Source organism: Daktulosphaira vitifoliae, unplaced genomic scaffold, assembly GCF_025091365.1.
Source record: "Daktulosphaira vitifoliae isolate Bord-2020 unplaced genomic scaffold, ASM2509136v1 Scaffold_1, whole genome shotgun sequence".
In the NCBI taxonomy this organism is placed as follows: domain Eukaryota; kingdom Metazoa; phylum Arthropoda; class Insecta; order Hemiptera; family Phylloxeridae; genus Daktulosphaira; species Daktulosphaira vitifoliae.
In genome coordinates this window covers 19,880,136-19,898,279 of record NW_026099572.1, presented here as the reverse complement: position 1 = coordinate 19,898,279, position 18,144 = coordinate 19,880,136, and the positions used below count along the sequence as shown (strand labels likewise).

Sequence of the window (18,144 nt, the reverse complement as noted above, 5' to 3'; positions counted from 1 at the left end):
AACCTGGCAATGAAATATTTAACAGACAACGTCATCCAGACATTAATGACATTAGAATGTTCTAGAATTGGTCTATTAACATTTAAATCGACGAATGAACAAATGAAATCACAGAGAAATACGTCTTTCTGGACAACAAGAATTAGCCAGCTTCAGTAGCGGAACAACAACATCGTTTCAGGGTGTCTTGTTTAAGGAATCCAGCATCTAAACTGTCCTTTTTAGGACTATATCATGTCGTCCGAGCGATCGGGGGCTTGATTAAGTACGCCAGCGGTGGGATGTTCACTTGATTAAATTGAATTTGAGATACAGGCGGCTAGCAAAGTGATCCCTCCCTCTAGTCGAGTACAGCGGCTGGGTGCTCAATTAGGCACGCCAGCCTCCTTTCAGTGTAAATATTGCGAATGTTATTAAATATGATTTTAAATGTGTTTTATTATAAAAATTACTAATTTATAATATTTTTATTATGTCTTAGTTAACTTGTATATAAAGTAATCATTCTCAACAGTCAAAATCAATATTTGGATTATTTATAAGTGAGTTATTATTTAAAATAAGAGATGGCAATAGGTACAGTTTCATTTTTTAGAAATATTTTCAAATAATTATATACGTAAGTCTCTATATGATTAATTTATCAAAACCACTTAATTGATTAAAAAATAAAATAATATCAAAAATTTTCTTTTGGTTTTTTAGTAACATGTTTTTTTCAATTTATCATGAGCTATGATTACCTAATACTTAATATAAAAAAATTTTCATTGAACGAACGGCACTTTCTCACCACCTACCGAAATGAGGAGATCACGCAGGTATAAAGTGCCATTGAATTCCGTGCTTAGCATATTTCTTGCATCTTGTTGTATCGTCGAACAAAATACTTCTTTTAAATGATACTGAGCTCCAACAAAATTTGTGGCGTTATCTAAATATAACTTATGCTTCTACGATTAAAAAACAATTTAATGCATTAAGAAAAGCCTTAAGTTTTTAATTAATCTGCTGACAAGTGCATCACCTTCGTTGCAAAACACACAAAAATCACTAAGTATCCTTTCACATGCATCACAATAAACTTGTATGTACCATTACAGGACCGGCTAGATCTACACCGCAATTGTAAAACGCATGAGGATCTAGTTCTACTCGATCAATTTGTAAATCATTCATAATGGGTTGAACTACCAGGGGTTTTAAACGAAGACACATTTTTTAAAAACATCTTTAGTAATATTGTGTTTTCTCATGAGAATGGGCACATTAAGGGGGGATACAGAAGGGGCATTTACGCTGGGCGGAAGTTTTGAAGGAACGGTATTTTTGTCAAGAGACGAATATATCTTTAAAAAACGGAATATTTAATTTTTAAATTTATTTTAAAGAATATTATTAACCAAAAATAACAGAAAAAAATAAACATCCTTATTCAATCTTACACTTTTATCTTTTATTTAATTATAAAAGAACATAATAACTATTAATATATGTCTTTTATGTAAAATATTACAAGCATACAGATTTTTATACATATGTGAAGAAGGTAGTAAATAGATTGATGTATGTTATTATAATACACTCATTACAGTCGATTAGATAGATTGATAAGCGTAGAGTAGTCAAATTGTTTGGAGAGAGACTAAGTTTAATTTTTTTATAGGTCAGAATATTATTATTCTTACTTTGAATGTTTAAATAAAACAGGATTGTAATTAATTTTTCTTGTCATTGTTAAAAATAATTTAAATTATTTAAATTTAGTAAATTGTATGTGGATTGTTGCACATATAACACTTGAGATTGAATATTGAAATTAATACTATTAATAATTAAAAACATATTAAAAATACTTAACTTAAGAAGTCACAAAAAATTACTAAAAAAATTGCGGATACGTATTTTGAGAATTAAGTTACCATTATCAACGTTAAACACATACTGACACCACGACTGAAAAAAACATCTTTATATACCCCTAGTGATTTTATCACTAAATAATATTATCACATTTCGCCATTTTACACAAGTAAAATAAAGAATTTTTCAGAGGACTAAGATCCAAATTAATTAAATGTTCGTATTTTTAAGCATTTCTATTCCCACCCTTTTATTAAGTTCTTTGTAACTATTTACATAAAAAATTAGTTTTATGATTTTAATGCAGTGATTATGTGCCGATAAATGTTTAGCCAAAGTATATTTATACATACAATTTATAAAATTGTATTTTGTGATCGTCAAGTACAAAATGTGATAAACAATTAAAAAATTAATGACTTAAATCATATGCAAATATAAATAAAATAAAATAATTTATTAATAATAAATTTTTAAGTAGGCCTGTTAAAGTACACAATTTAGGAATCATGACGTAATGTATACCTAAAGAAAAACAAATTTTTTTTAAGTTTCAAAAACTATTTATTGTATGTTTTATATAAATGTTACTTAATTTTATAATTTTTTTGTTAAATTAGAATTGCGATGTAATAATTATAATGAGAACATAATATAAGAATTATTTTAAACTTGTTCTAATAAATAATAATTGTATTCGAAGCAAAGTATTCTATGATAATTTTATCAAATATGTTCTAGATATCTTTAATAAAAAATAATCTATCATGAATAAAATAATTATTTTAATTATTCTAACAACAATATCAAATATGTTTTCTACATTTAAAATTAGTACGAAGTCACTGTCTCATAATGCTTATGGAGAGTAAGTTTTTATATAATGCAAATTTGATACAGGAAACTGTATTATTTTCTTTATTTTTTAATTAAAACAAATTTCTCACTATAAGTTCATTCCCTTAAATAAACTCATAAAAACTTATAATTTAAGCATAATTTTAATTTGAATCATAAGATGATAAGGTATAAATTAAAATAAACAATGAAGCAAATCTATATTGATTGTAGTTAGAATTTATTAGTTTCATACTTTATAAATCATAGTGCGATTAAAGCATATGAAATATGGTATAAAAAATATGGTGACAAATACAAAGATTTAATGAATCAACACATAGGAACAACAGAACACATAGCATGTTATGTTAGAAATGAACACATTCTTCGAGTCAATTTCTATAGATCGTTGCATGGAGTACCAGATTTAAAAATGCACAAAGAGGTAATGATGATTTTATAATAAATTCTGACGATAAAAGCTAAGAATAATATTTTGTTGTATTTCTACCATAAATAATCCAAGGTATGGGTTAACTATGATTCTTTCAGTTATTATAAGATTTTATTTAAGAAATGATTCTTAAATGAAAAAAATGAATATCTATCACAATATTTTATCAAATTTGAAAAATAAAGAAACACTATTTTGTTTACAGTTAAATTACTTGGCACAAATTTTAGCAAACCATATTGTTTTAAGTCATTATTATGAACATGGCCCAACAATAAATATATTTGGTGAAAATTTGTGTTTAAAAACAAATTGGCTTGGAGCAGGTAACAAAGCAGCTGACCAATATTATGACGAATTTTTTAGATTAAATAAAAATTTGAAGGCTTTTGATTTTGACGGAACTGATTCTGAAATGTCGGATGATGGTACATTAATTATTATTTACAGTTGTTTATAATGAAATTTGATACAATTTTTAAGTCAAATGTAAATGAAACTCAATTACCATATAATTGTTAATCGTTTTATAAAAAAGTACCGAACTAGAATTAAAATAAGTGTGCATCACTCAAGCTCAAAATTATTTAAGAAGTTAATAATAAATTTTACCAAAGAGAAATGTATTAAGTTATTAATTTTTATAAAATTATTACTGAACTATTAATAAAATAGTTGTAATTTTGAGCAAAATGTATAAGAGGAAACTCTGATGAACTTATTTTTGATAATGAATCCTTTATTATCAAATACCAATGTTAATATTTAATATTTCCGAAGGAAAATTAGATCAATGTGTTACAATATTTTTATTACCTTTGTAAGAAAAAAATAACATATGCGTTAATTTAATTAAATTAGTATGATAAATAAAATATAGATGGTATAATTGCGAACACCGCGAAAACAATTGAATATAAAACAATTCCATGCTTAATGACATTTAATTTCTAATTTTTTTATATTTATTAATAAGACTATTTTTAACAGAAATTTCATTGCTTTTATAATTTTATAATAATAATAACGTTACTGAAACGTTAATTTTTAGCATTTTTATAGGAGATCTTTTATTTATTACTATAAATTATTATAATGTAATTAAAAATATAAATTATGATATGATGTTGATATGATCAATTATTAAATTACTCGACCACATTGTCACTCTTCTTATAGTATAAACACTTTATTTTATTAATAAAATAAAGAACACAATAATATTAACAAGATGTAATATTTTGAGTAACGTTATAAAATCATTATTCAAAAACGATATTTATTTTGCTTAGCAAACCCGTGACTGAGTCTCAAAGCAGTAACCAAGTACATTAAGTATTGTTGCGTTCCAGACTCGGTCACAATGTACATCTTCTTATAACAAAATAACTTTATTGGTAATGAATTATTCTAATACATTTAATAACTCATTTAATTATTAACAATTCACAGCGAACTCTTGTAAGCGTGGACATGCTCTAACCATGATTTGGAAAGATTCTAAAGAGATCGGAGTAGGCGTGGCATATGGAGATTGGTTTTTTGATGATACTGATAATGGTGTTTGGGGGAAAAATTATGTAATTGTTACTCTAACTAATCCTGGATCAATTATAAAAAATGAGTATAAAAAAAACATTCTACCTAGAATAAAGTCATTCGAAAGACTTAAATATGAAACTTTAGCTTCAGATGAAGAACCTGATAATGTTTTAGATTAAAATAATAAATATTAAACTTGATATACAGGGTGATTTTTTTATCATAACCCACTCAATTACTTGCAGAATAATAATAATTTAAACATTTTTTTTTTTCATCATTTTTAGTTACACATTATTATTGAATTTTTAACTATGTAATACTTTTTAAGTTCATCCCTTATGCCTTGGAAAGGGGTCAACTTTGTTTTTTTAAATGGTAACACATATTTTTAATTTAATAAAATGTTTGAGTTTTTAATTTAATAGTAAATGGCATTTGAATTTTTAATATAACTTTATTAGCTTATTAGATATAAACATTTAAAGTTTCAAAATTTTGAGTTAATATACATGTATAATACACTACAGATTGTAAATACAGGTAGCTAATTGGTTTTTTATAACATCGATATTAGCAGGTACACAGCATTGTTATTATCAATTGTAGTAAGGCACATTGTTATGAGTTTATAAATACACTAACTGACAATACAGAAAGTATATCTATTGATAATCATAATTGATAATAAACAATCCGTGACTGAGACAGTAATGTCATAAAAATCCAATTAACTACCTGTATTNATGTCATAAAAATCCAATTGACTACCTGTATTTACAATCCCATGTGTATTATACATGTATATTAACTCAAAAATTTGTAACTTTAAATGTTTATATCTAATAAGCTAATAATGTTATATTAAAAATTCAAATGCCATTTACTATTAAATTAAAAACTCAAACATTTTATTAAATTCAAAATGTGTGTTACCATTTAAAAAAACAAAGTTGACACCCTTACCAGGCATAAGGGATGAACTTAAAAAGTATTACATAGTTAAAAATTCAAGAATAATGTGTAACTAAAGATAATAAAAAAAAAAAATGTTTAAATTATTATTATTCTGCAAGTAATTGAGTGGGTTATGATAAAAAAATCACCCTGTATATGATTAAAAAAAACAATTGTTAATATTAATTTACTAAGTGTCATTGTTAAATTACCTTACATTGCCCTTAAATATTAATGAACTTTATAAATTATATATCAAATAAAAAGTAAAATAAAGTTAATGAAATATTAATTTTATTTAAAACATTTATTTAAATTTATAGATATTTTTAGTATTTTGCTTAATAAATAATTAAATAAGTACTCCTTAAAGTAAGAACTAGCAAAGATTGATATAAGACACTAAATAAAATATCTTTCACGATTTCAAGAATTACAAATTTAAAAAAACACAGCACAGAAGGGTCGTAGCACAGTAATGACGTGGCATAGTTGGATCAAGTATAATGATATCTGACAGTGATTAAAATCACTATCAAAAAATACGCTTTGATGCAAATCTTTAGATAGTGTTTAATTTTCAAAAATTGGTGTATTATTCCAAAAGCTACATGATCTGCTAGTTCCTTATTAATATCCTGATTAAGATAAAGTATGTCGAATGAAAGATGTATATAAATACTACTTCTCATGAAAAAATTGTATTGATCCATACATTTTTTAAAAAGTTATAGCATTTTAAAGTAAAAAATGTAAAATATAAAATCGAGAATTTTCACACAAAAATAGCATTTGGTAGCCATTTTCACCGTAAAGTCAAAATAAAGTCCGAAATTTTTTTTTTCATAATAAAGTATATTACATTATCTTTAATTTAAGATATATATAAAAATGTCAGACCTTCCGGAACATTCTCAAAAGTTAAGTTGAAAAAGTTAATTTTTTGTGAAAAAGTTGTCATTTTAAATCCCTCCCTGTGGGCAGGATAAGTGTCAGATTTACAAAAAAAATATACCAAATGATAAGTAAAGACATCAAGCATCTATAAAAAAATTATATTGATATGTTAATTTTTGAAAAAGTTACGGCAGTTTTTAGTAAAAAAATTTCGAAAATTAGCAAATTTTAAATTTGTAATTTTTTTGGAGGTTTCCTCCATTTACGCGAAACGAGGGAAATTTTTTCAATTTTACAAATTTAAAAATCGCTTATTTTTGAAAGTTTTTCAATTTCTTTTACTTATAACTGCCATAACTTTTTCAAAAATGACAAACTCGATATATATTTTTGTTACAGATATATGAGGTATTCACCTATCATTTAGTATATTTTTTTTTTATAAATTTGACCTTTACCTATCCACAGGAGTAGATTCAAAAGGACAACTTTTTCACGAAAAATTAACTTTTGAAAATGTTTTGGAAACTCTGACACTTTTATAAATACCATAAATTAAAGCAGATATAATATACTTCATTATGGAAAAAAAAAATTCAGACTCTATTTTATCTTTACCATTCGGTGGCCATTTTCACCGCGAAGACAAATTTATATATATATTTATTTATTCATATATTACACTTATAAATCATAAAACTTGTAATGAGATATAAATAAGGAAAAAGGAGATCATGTAGCTTTTGAAATAATCTACCTATATTTTAAAATTAAACACTATCTAAAGATTTGCATTGAAGCGTTTTTTATGATAGTGATATTAATAACTGTCAGATATCATCTATACTGGACCCAAGTATGCCACGTCCCTACTGTGCTGGGTTTTTTTTTTAATTTATATTAAGTTTTTATTCTTTATTAGGTATTTTAATGATATTTTTATTCTTCGTTTAAATTCGTACATTTTCAAAGAAATACGTATTATTATTTTGTTTATTTCTTTTTGATCTATTAACACTAAGAGATCCTTATCTACTGGTTAGATAACAATATTAAAATAATACATTTAATTAGTCCTCCCAAATTTTATTTCTATTTAGTTATCCCGCTACTAGAAAACGAAAATGTTCCATTATACAATGTCTATAGATGATAGAACTTATTAATTTTCCTTTTAAGATTTGTTATTAAAAATAGTCGAACTAATGTAGTAAGAGCGTATTATAAAATGTTAAATTCATACTAATCAATATTTACCGATATTTTTACAAGATCACGTATGGGTTTTGTAATAAATATTTACATTGATAATATGAGAGACTTGCAAATTTGAAATACAATTGTTAATAGAAAAAATCTAATTGCAGATTTGAAATCAGCGCAAATAAATAATCAAAAAAAGTAAATTTTCACTCTGATAAAAACTATTAATGATCTATAATTACTTATGAATAAATTTATGAAAATATCTTTACGTTGCATTGCATATAAAGTTTAATTAACTAATTAAAAAAAAAAACAAAAACACGGAATATTTAACAACATGAAATTTAGTATAACATTATATTAACACACATTCAACGTTTTCAATATGACACTATAACATAGTTCATAGAACATTTTTCTAGGTGATAAATTTTGATTTTTCAAAAAATAAAATACTAACTTTTATTTTGTTAACTTTAATTTAAATTTGTATATATTTATTATTGATTAATGCTATTGCGTAAAATATTTTTTAAAATTTTTTTAAACTCCTATAAAAGTTAATTTTTATGAAAATAATAATTAACAATAATACGAATAACTTTTAAAATTATTTACAAATACCATAATAATAATAATAATAACATAATAATGTTATACGTTTTAAATAAAATTTCAACAAAAAAGTTAAACGATAGTTAACATAAAAATAATATTTGACTTAAATAAAAATTAATCATTAATGGATTATAACTTCATGGCATATATTATAAGCAGTACTATTTAAAATCATTGATTATGTAACAATAACAATAATGATTTTTTTTTTTTATGAAACACCAGCTAACAACTATCAAAAATGGAATATACAGTTAAATTATAGAAAGTTATAAAACAAGAGATAAATACCTACCAGTTAAATCTAATTACTATTATATAAATTTCGCTAGTTAATATGTATAATCTCATCAAAAATAAAACAGAGTATTATGGTATTTCTATCATACACTAAGAAATTTATATTGGGGAATTAAAAATTATTTGTACAATAAATTTATACAAAACTTTTTAAAATAATTAATTTAAAAATCTTATTAACGTTACATTGAAAAAAAAAGTTGCATTAAAGATTATATTAAAAACTTACAGGTCGCTAATTTTGTAAACTATTGAAAACTTTATCTTAATACCCTGCTAATGAAAAGGAAAAAAATAGATTATGAACCAACAAAAAAAAAGTTAAGTTACTTTTAAAGACTGTTACTATTAGCCGTTAAAAGATAATGAAAAGCATGTCGGAACTATGAAATAAATTAGAAAATTTTGCAATAATAGTACTAGTTTTTTAATGATTTATATTATTTTTAAAAATGTGAAAACTGCTATTAAAATAATTCATTTATGTGTAAGTGTAATAGAATAATCATAGATTTATAAAACAAGGAAGGCGTCAGGATTATAAATAAAGTAATCGTGAGAGAAAGGCGAAAACATAAGTTATACGAAAAGAGTATGACGATAATTTATGCATATATATCTTCTTCTTTTTCTTCATTTTTATCCCAACTATTTGGGATTGTCCACCCTTATCCTAAATTTCCACTTTATACGATTTCCTACATTATCTACAACCACATCAGCTATCCTCATATCACATTTAATAAAATCTCTCTTACGCCGAAAAGAACAACCGTGTGAAGGTTGTCGTCGGCTACCCTACGTCGACCTCCCTGACTACCATCACGATGATATCACTACCAAGTGGCTATTTCAACGACAGAAAATTATCTACTTGAGCAGCACTATGATTTCTAATTTGACCTTAGGGCCAACTATTAACTATAATACATTGCTCTGTCCTGCAACTCCAACGCTTTCATACATTTGAGAGTATTAAGAAATACTCAATATTATAGTATTACAATTAAATTTATGACAATAATTCTTGAACAAATAACATTATAAAAATAAAGTAAAATAATTTAATGATGTGATGCTACAGTAAGCCAGTTCAAATATACAATAATTTAAAAACATAACATCGTGTGTGTCAAAAGATAAATAAATAATTCAAAAACAACTTTCAAAGTTCTAAAAACTATTTAATGTACGTGTAATATAAATGTAACTAAATTTTATAAATTTTCGTTGAATTAATGTTGAGCAATAATAATTTAAGAATTATTTTAAACTTGCTCTAATAATTAATAATTGTATTCGAAACAAAGTATTCTATGATAATTTTTCAAATATCTTCTAGAGATTTTTATTAAAAATAATCTATCATGAATAAAATAATTATTTTAATTATTCTAGCAACAATATCAAATATGTTTTCTACATTTGAAATTAGTACGAGTCCACTGACGCATAATATTTTTGGAAGGTAAGTTTATATACAATGTAAATTTAAAACGGAAAACCAAATATTTTTTTATTTATTTTTTTCGTTAAAACTATGTTCTCACTATTAGTTCATTACCTTAAAAGAAATAACCGAATTCACAAAAACATCCTTATAATTTATGCATCATTTTATTTTGAATCCTAGGACAATTACGGTATAAATAAAAATAACAATGTAGCAAATGTATATTGATTGTAGTTAGAATTTATTAGTTTTATACTTATATATTATAGTTTATATGATACACATGAAATATGGTATACAAAATATGGTGTCAAATACAAAGATTTAATGATTCAACACGTAGGAACAACAGAACAAATAGCAGGTTATGTTAGAAATGAACATATTCTTCGTGTCAATTTCTATAGATCTTTGCATGATGTACCCGCATTGAAAATGCACCAAGAGGTAAAGATGATTTAACAATAAATTTTTAAAAAAAACAGAAAATAAAATTATGTTGTATTTCTCCCAAAAATAATGGTACGCACAGTAAACGATAATTCTTTGCGTGCATTGTTATTATTTAAGAAACGATTTTCAATGAGAAAAAATGAAGATTTATCAAATATTTCATTAGATTGATAAATAAATCATATACAATTTTTTTTTCAGTTAAATTACTTAGCCCAAATTTTAGCGAACCATATTGTTCTAACTCATTATTTTGAACATGGTCCAACTGTTAGGAAATATGGAGAAAATATATGTTTAAGAAAAAATTGGCGTGGAGCAGGTGATAGAGCAGCTGACCGATANTGTTTAAGAAAAAATTGGCTTGGAGCAGGTGATAGAGCAGCTGACCGATATTATGACGAATTATTTAAATTAGACGAAAATGGGAAGGTTTATAATTTTAACGGAACTGAAGAACAGATGTCTGACGAAGGTACATTAATTATTATATACAACTGTTTTTAGTATAGATATTTAGAATAAATGTTTATAAAGTTTTTTGAGTCAAACGTCTATAAAACTCAATTACCAAATTTTTATTAATCGTTAAAAAAAAAGAAATTGCATAAGAATTAAATGAAGAGTTTTATAATCAAATTCAAAACTATTTAAAACGTCATGACTGAATTTAAAATAAATATTTTAAATTCCTCAAAAAAATTTAAAAACAACAACATTGTTTTTACATTAATGTTCAGTTATTAATTTTCATACAAATATTCTTAATCTATTCTGAGGAAAAATATTTCTAACAAAGAATTCATTTTTTTTTAATGTAATTAATATAACACAAAATTTATTAAGATAATTTAATTTATTTTCTCATAAAATAATAGATAAGGAATAACGGGTCTAGTTGTTATATAATAGTGTGATTAATTTAATTTAGATTGCATAATTACTAAAACTGAGGAAAATATACAAATACAAATAAAATGTCTGTTAAGTTATTTTTAATAAAAAATAAAATTAAACTGCTGAAAATGTTATGTAATATTAATTTTATTTTATACTTATTAAGTTTTAATTTATAACTGCTTAAAATAAAAATGCCTTTTTTGTTACTATGATAATAATAACAAAAACAAAGTTACTGAACAAATTTTTGTTATTGTAAGAGTTCTGTTATTTGTTTTTATTAATTGTTATAGTAAAAAATATTAATTAAACTTATTACTTAACAAATTATATGACTTAAAAATAATTGTTAATCTATAAATAAACTATTTAAATTATTAATTCTATCTATTTATCTCAGAAAAACTGAGTCCCGTGATCAATAGCATCAGGCACTTTCACGTTGGCAACTCGTCCACTCCGTTTTTCTTCTTGTAATATAATAACTTACTATTATTGAACGGAATTTGTTGGCAATAAATAATAACACATTTATTAATGAACAACATCTAGATCAAGTTAATTTGCGTGGTCATGCTATTAACATGATTTGGAAAAATGTTAAAGAGATTGGAGTTGGTGTAGCATATGGAGATTGGTTTTATGATGATGACAATGGTTTTTGGGAAAAAAGGTATGTAGTTACTACAATAACTAATCCTAGACCACTTATACTTACTATGTACAAAGAAAACCTATTACCCAGAATAAAGCCATTTGAAAGACTTGAACACATAGCATTACCTTCAGAAGAAGAACCTGACAACGTTTTGGATTAAATAATAAATATTAAAAGCTTGATATATGTGATTAAAAAAAAGCAATTTAATATTTATATACTACGTGTTACTGTTAAATCATCTTACATTGTCCTTAAATATTAATGAAATTAATAAATTATATATTAAATAAAAAATATATTAAAGTTAATGAAGTATATATTTTATTTAAAAAATTTATTTAAATGTAAAGATTTTTTCAGTATTTTGCCTAATATATCACTAAATGAGGACACGTTATAGTAAGGACTAGTATAGATTGAAATAAGACACTAAATAAAATTTCTATCATAAATTCCTACGATGATGTTGTACTGGTAAAGATATCAACTATTTGTACTTATTTTGTACGAGGCAGCTAGAACGTATGACGGCTAGTTGTGTACAGCACTAGAATGCCGTTTTACCTTAAGCCTGTTTAAATCGTTATTATTGATGCGAGAGTGAGTCACCTAGGGGATGACGGTTAACGTTACATCCAATAAGTAACAAGAGTAGACAATAATTAAATAATAAACAATCACATATATTAGAAATTCTTCAGAGAGTATTTTAAATTTAAGGGGGCCCATAAATACTGATGGCCGGCGAAACGGCATAAAACAAAATAGTTAAGCTCAATTAAAACAAACAATAAATAACATTAAAAATAATATGAAACTCAGCTGAATAGAAGAAGTTGTTGATAGTGATGAGTGGACTGTATGAGATCTTGTGGTAATGGTGTCGAATATCTGAGTATGACGAGTCAGAGTGTAGTTCCAGACACGTAATGGCAGATGAGAATATACGGCGGAAAAAAAGCGACTACGGCAATGAAGATATTTAGTGATGGTCAGTGCTCAATCACTGGTGGCGTGTAAGGGGACGAAAACTTTGTGAAATGAAAGAATAACGGCGTACAATGGCCGAACAATTTATCATTTAAACGAAGGCTCTTGCTACAGAAAAGAATGACACATAATAAAACTGACTGACTTACGACAATGAACTGTACACCGATGACAATTGACATGGAAGTCATCGATTTGCCTTGCTGGATGGCCAAAGGGGCAAGTAAAGCAAGACGCTGGAGATACTGGACATAATATATTCTTCATTTTAATTAAAATATATTTCTTGATTATTCATACGCAACCTAATAATTAGACATAAATATTTGTTATATTAATTAGAATTTTTTTATTATTTAGTCCATATGAAAAACTCGAAATAAACATTTACATTGATAATATGAGAGATTTACAGAGATTTTTATAGAAACTATTGAAAATTTTAGATTTTCGTATAAGATTTGCAATAGTATAACATACGAGTTCGATAAAAACATACTATACAGAATAAAGCCATTTGAAAGAATTATACCAAATTAAATGTGTTAGCATTATTAATTAGCATTTTTATAACTTATGTTGACCTGTTAGCAATATTTAAAATGTTTAATTAAGTTTAGTAGTTTTAATATGGACGTAAGGTTATAGAGCTAGGGGGGCATAGTCCCTCAGTTTCTAGTCTAGATCCCCAGAAATTTAACAACATCATTTGCAATGTTATATAGAAATTATTCTTTAGAGTAACAAAAATTTAATTTAGCTGCACCCCAAAAAATTTGATCATCCTACGTCTATGAATTTTAAGTAATAAATAAATGTACAAAATGTTGATATTAAATTACTAAATGTTGTATTTAAACTACCTTACGTTGTTCTTGAACCTTTATGGGTTTATAAACTAATTATTAAATAAAAAAATATACTTAATATTAAGAATACATTTTTATTTAAAACATTTTTCAAAATATACAGAAGTTTTCAGTATTTTGCTTAATAGAAAACTAAGTGAGGATCCGTTATAATGAGGATTAGTAGTCACTCTGCAGTTGTGCTTATAAATAGATCGACTATTTTAATTCCTTTTTGTATAAGAGGTGGAAATCAATAGCAACTATTATTCCACTCGCAAATTCATTCAAACTCTCAATGTATTTAAGCGATATAGATATTATTAAAAAAATGTAGCTGGTGGTGTTTAGTTATGTAGTCGTTAATAGTAAATGTAATTCGAACATCAGTAAAATACATAGAAATAATTTTATAATACACAAAAATAATTTTGAGTAATAGTGCTTATCAGATGTCTATGTATAGAATCTGACATTTATATGACTAGATGTGTGGTGCAGAGGCGGGAGGCAAACAATGAGATACTTTTAATTAAGAAATATGCATTTTTCTGATAATTTTTTTAATTCATTACAAACAATTTTATACCAATATATCTACAACACATGTAGGGAACTGATGTATTCAGTAATAGAAAACTTTTACTATCAAACCTTATTCTCCATTTTTTTTTCCATTTAATTTTCAGTATAAGTTTTAATGTCTGTTGTATGTTGTCATTTTTATTTTAAAATATGCACTTGTTAGTAAACATAGAAAATTCAATTTCATTAGACCAATATTGTAATCACATTAAGGAACAAAAATACGAGATCATTTAGCTATTTATAAATAGTTCTCAAAGTTAAGAAAAATAGGCAATTACATTATTTGGAAAATTTAAAACAAACAGTATACTTCAATTTAGGTTTATCTTAAAAAAAAGAAATAAAAATTAGATACATTATAACAAGTATATTAAAAAGTTAATTAAAACTATAGTTTCAATATATATTGAACATAATACAATATGTTACAAACATATTATACACGTTATAAAGATCACTAAATTAAATACTCTATGTGATATACATTTAGACATATGAACATAATATATATTATTTTATAACAACATTATAGAATAATTGATGTAGAAATATCTGGGTCATCGATTCTTATGACAACTCATAACAATGCACCACATCTCAGACTACCCTATAAGGATGCAATTAGTTGAATTTGAAAACAGAATAAAAATCTTCAATTCCTAAAAGATTCTTGAATTACGTGCAACTGAAAATTTATGGGTCTATTACAAATGATTTGTTATCTAATGAATATATTTGCTAAATTAAATTTAGCTACTCGAAGAAATTTAAAAAATGGTAATTTTTTAGCATTATAAATATTACTTAAAATATTTTCAAAAACGACTAACGAATGTAACGACAGTAAATGGAGAATGGACAATTCAAAATAAATATTTTATCTTTTAAGAAGCGTTATGCAAACATTAAAATACATATAGATTTTTATAAAAAGGTTGAAACTTTCTAGAATTTTTTAACTTTAAAATAAACTGTTTCTCATTGAACATTGCTAATATTAAAATAACATTTAGATGTTAGATACTTCTAAATTTTCGAATTTATATAAATTACATTTTACATAATTTTACATCGATTGATTTGATTATTTCATTTTTGTGCATTATATTCACACCAGTGCATTTTTACATTAATAAAATCAAAAATAAATCAGAATTTTAAAATAAATAATTATTCTAAAAATATAATGAAACATTTCTCCCTAACATAATGCAATTCCTCCTCTTAGACAAATCAAAGAAAATATTGTCTTTGGTTACCTTCACAGATTAATACTTTTATAGTAAAATATCAAATAAAACAAAAATATAATTTATAAAAACCTAATATGTGTCCTTACTATTGTAACTATACATTGTATGCATTTTTCCTTAACAGTAAATGTAGACTTGGATAAGAAATAGGAAATTTTGAACTAATAATTCTGAAAATGCTTCTGAAGTACATTATGTAAACTCGTCATTGTTTGAATATTTAAAGATAATTGAATAACACGCGTACATTGAATTAAGCAAGTTAAATTACACAAAAAAATAAAATATAATGACCCATTGATATGGTTTTGTTTAATTAAAGGATTCATTTTTTCAACTATCGTATTCCTTTTTTATTGTAGCAATGAAGTATTACAAGCAATACAAGGTTAAAATTCAAACATTAAACAATGTTCAGTGTACATGAATTTCCGTTTTAGATCTCACTCTAAGCGTTTAAAAACATAATTAAAATTAAAAATATATTTTTCTAATATTTAATGATGCAATCATAACAAACAACGTGGATAGTACTAAAATTATGATAATAAATCTAAGAACATATAATGATATGAAAATGGTAAACAATGATTCTGCAGGAAATAATGTGACGTTTAAAAATATGCACAGATTGACGAATAAGTTTCAATAAAAAAATTCCTATAGTCTAGTAAAAGCTGATAAGTTACGCTTGGCGTTTGTATGGATAAGAGACTGTAGCTGGTGCTGGAGCGTAAGCCACTGGGGCGGCGGAACGGTAAACAGCGGCTGGAGCATGATAAACTGGCGCCGATTGGTAAATTGATGGTGCTGCTGGTGTGTATACTGGAGCTGCAGGTGCGTACACCGAAGCGGCGTGTGTATATACTGGAGCAGCGGTTGCGTACACTGGTGTAGCTAGTTTGGTTCCTTTAGAAACTTGTGCTACGAATCCGTTAACATCATCGGCAGTGTATGATACCGTTCTGAATGTACCATCGGGTTCAGCTAAACTGTACTGTCCCTGGACAACACCGTTAGACAAGCTTTCCTCGGCCGATTTGTAGTCGCCAGTAGAAGGATCGTTTACGCCGTATTTGTAATTGTAGGAAGGATTGGGGTTGACTGGTTGGTAGATGGCTGCAGGTGCTGCGTGTACGACAGCTGGGCCGTGCAATAAGGTCGAGTAACCGGGTGGTGGGTATAGTTGGGCTTGAGAGAGCACAACAACGTAAGCGATACACAAAGCTATCTAACAAAACAAAATTATGAAATTCAGAAAGAACGTCTACAATATCAGGTCGAATATGTGAAAGACATGAAAATAATTAATAAAAATGTAGAAAACGTAATGGTAATTTGACTGTGTACTTACCTTGGCGAACATTTTCATTCTCCGGACACTGGTTAAAACACAAGGCGGATAACACTTAGTAATAAAAAATCACTGTTAACTTGGATATCACTGCAATGGTAGTCGACCAACGAGTATGACAGTTGATGGCAAACTCGTACTTTTTATACAAACACGTCTACTGTACAGTTAGGGTGGTAATATTTTCTGAAATTGTGCGCACATTTTCAGCAAACAAATATTTCCAGTTTCCATTAGGTACGAACCATTCCGTAACAAGTATAATGACTCAAATGGTTATAACCACTCATAACATTATTTTTTACATCAGACACGCGTGGAATGGCTGATCTATTACGAATCCGCAAAACTAGGCAATGCTTTACATCATATTTTCGTTGACAATTAACAAATATTTCACTTTCATTAAGTTCATTGATAAAATACTTTATTTCATAACTTATTTCAATGCATGTGCAACACAAAGTTCACGAACGCATATGAATGAACAGTCGAAATATTACTTTAAACTATAGAAGTAAGTTTTTAGTATTATTTTGTGAAATATATAACGGTGAAGAAGAAATTTACTCTTGTAAACAAACCAGATAAATAAATACTTGGTCATAATAGGAGTGAAACAAAACGATTTATATTCAACTATAATAACACCTAAAGGTATTTAAACAATACATTACTATTATTCTGTGGAATATCAATAGAATAATAATTATCAAAGATACTTTAACAATTCTCAATATTTGTATTTTCCTATAATCAGTCAAATCGTAGGCAGACCAATATAATAAATTATTCTGTCGAATCATCGTTAAAATGGTGTCACTATCAATTTTATACGACTAAAGTGATTTTCTTACGTAACACTAAAACACTGAATATAAAATATCCACCGCAATCAGATACCTGAGTAGATGGACCATTGTGTTTACTTATGTACAACGATGCGAATGCTTATCATCATTTAATG

The 18,144-nt window shown here is 25.8% G+C and overlaps 4 protein-coding genes and 1 long non-coding RNA gene across 7 annotated transcripts in view; 2 read left to right on the top strand and 3 right to left on the bottom strand.

Moving 5' to 3' along the window:
* The window catches only part of LOC126896498 (neurobeachin-like protein 2), a 111,089-nt gene that overhangs the window by 38,030 nt on the left and 54,915 nt on the right, over positions 1–18,144 (bottom strand). The window lies entirely within an intron of this gene.
* LOC126896528 (Golgi-associated plant pathogenesis-related protein 1-like) lies at positions 2,508–4,897 on the top strand. Its single transcript, XM_050669423.1, has 4 exons — positions 2,508–2,731; positions 2,971–3,148; positions 3,363–3,585; positions 4,610–4,897. Exons 1-4 carry the CDS (start codon positions 2,631–2,633, stop codon positions 4,876–4,878), a joined length of 771 nt encoding a protein of 256 aa, XP_050525380.1. The 5' UTR covers positions 2,508–2,630; the 3' UTR covers positions 4,879–4,897.
* On the top strand, positions 9,924–13,713 carry LOC126896529 (uncharacterized). 3 transcript variants are annotated; one of them, XM_050669425.1, is made up of 6 exons: positions 9,924–10,145; positions 10,400–10,577; positions 10,785–10,905; positions 10,957–11,058; positions 12,036–12,156; positions 13,495–13,713. In XM_050669425.1, exons 1-6 carry the CDS (start codon positions 10,045–10,047, stop codon positions 13,559–13,561), a joined length of 690 nt encoding a protein of 229 aa, XP_050525382.1. In that variant the 5' UTR covers positions 9,924–10,044; the 3' UTR covers positions 13,562–13,713. The 3 variants fall into 3 exon arrangements, with proteins under 3 accessions (XP_050525382.1, XP_050525383.1, XP_050525381.1); XM_050669426.1 differs by lacking the exon at positions 13,495–13,713 and having other exon boundaries at positions 11,884–12,141; XM_050669424.1 differs by lacking the exon at positions 13,495–13,713 and having other exon boundaries at positions 9,926–10,145; positions 12,036–12,422.
* Positions 12,202–14,736, bottom strand: LOC126896557 (uncharacterized). The gene is made up of 3 exons (XR_007701870.1): positions 13,998–14,736; positions 13,284–13,439; positions 12,202–12,281 (listed from the first exon to the last, which is right to left on the bottom strand). It is a non-coding gene; the product is annotated as an uncharacterized LOC126896557 (long non-coding RNA).
* LOC126896542 (larval cuticle protein A2B-like) lies at positions 16,292–17,337 on the bottom strand. Its single transcript, XM_050669443.1, has 2 exons — positions 17,178–17,337; positions 16,292–17,054 (listed from the first exon to the last, which is right to left on the bottom strand). Exons 1-2 carry the CDS (start codon positions 17,193–17,195, stop codon positions 16,509–16,511), a joined length of 564 nt encoding a protein of 187 aa, XP_050525400.1. The 5' UTR covers positions 17,196–17,337; the 3' UTR covers positions 16,292–16,508.

Coding starts and splice junctions, on each gene's coding strand:
- LOC126896528 (XM_050669423.1), top strand. CDS start 2,631: ATGAATAAAATAATTATTTTAATTATTCTAACAACAATATCAAATATG. Junction 2,732..2,970: donor TCTCATAATGCTTATGGAGA/GTAAGTTTTTAT, acceptor TATAAATCATAG/TGCGATTAAAGCATATGAAA. Junction 3,586..4,609: donor TTCTGAAATGTCGGATGATG/GTACATTAATTA, acceptor AACAATTCACAG/CGAACTCTTGTAAGCGTGGA.
- LOC126896529 (XM_050669424.1), top strand. CDS start 10,045: ATGAATAAAATAATTATTTTAATTATTCTAGCAACAATATCAAATATG. Junction 10,146..10,399: donor ACGCATAATATTTTTGGAAG/GTAAGTTTATAT, acceptor TATATATTATAG/TTTATATGATACACATGAAA. Junction 11,059..12,035: donor AGAACAGATGTCTGACGAAG/GTACATTAATTA, acceptor AACAACATCTAG/ATCAAGTTAATTTGCGTGGT.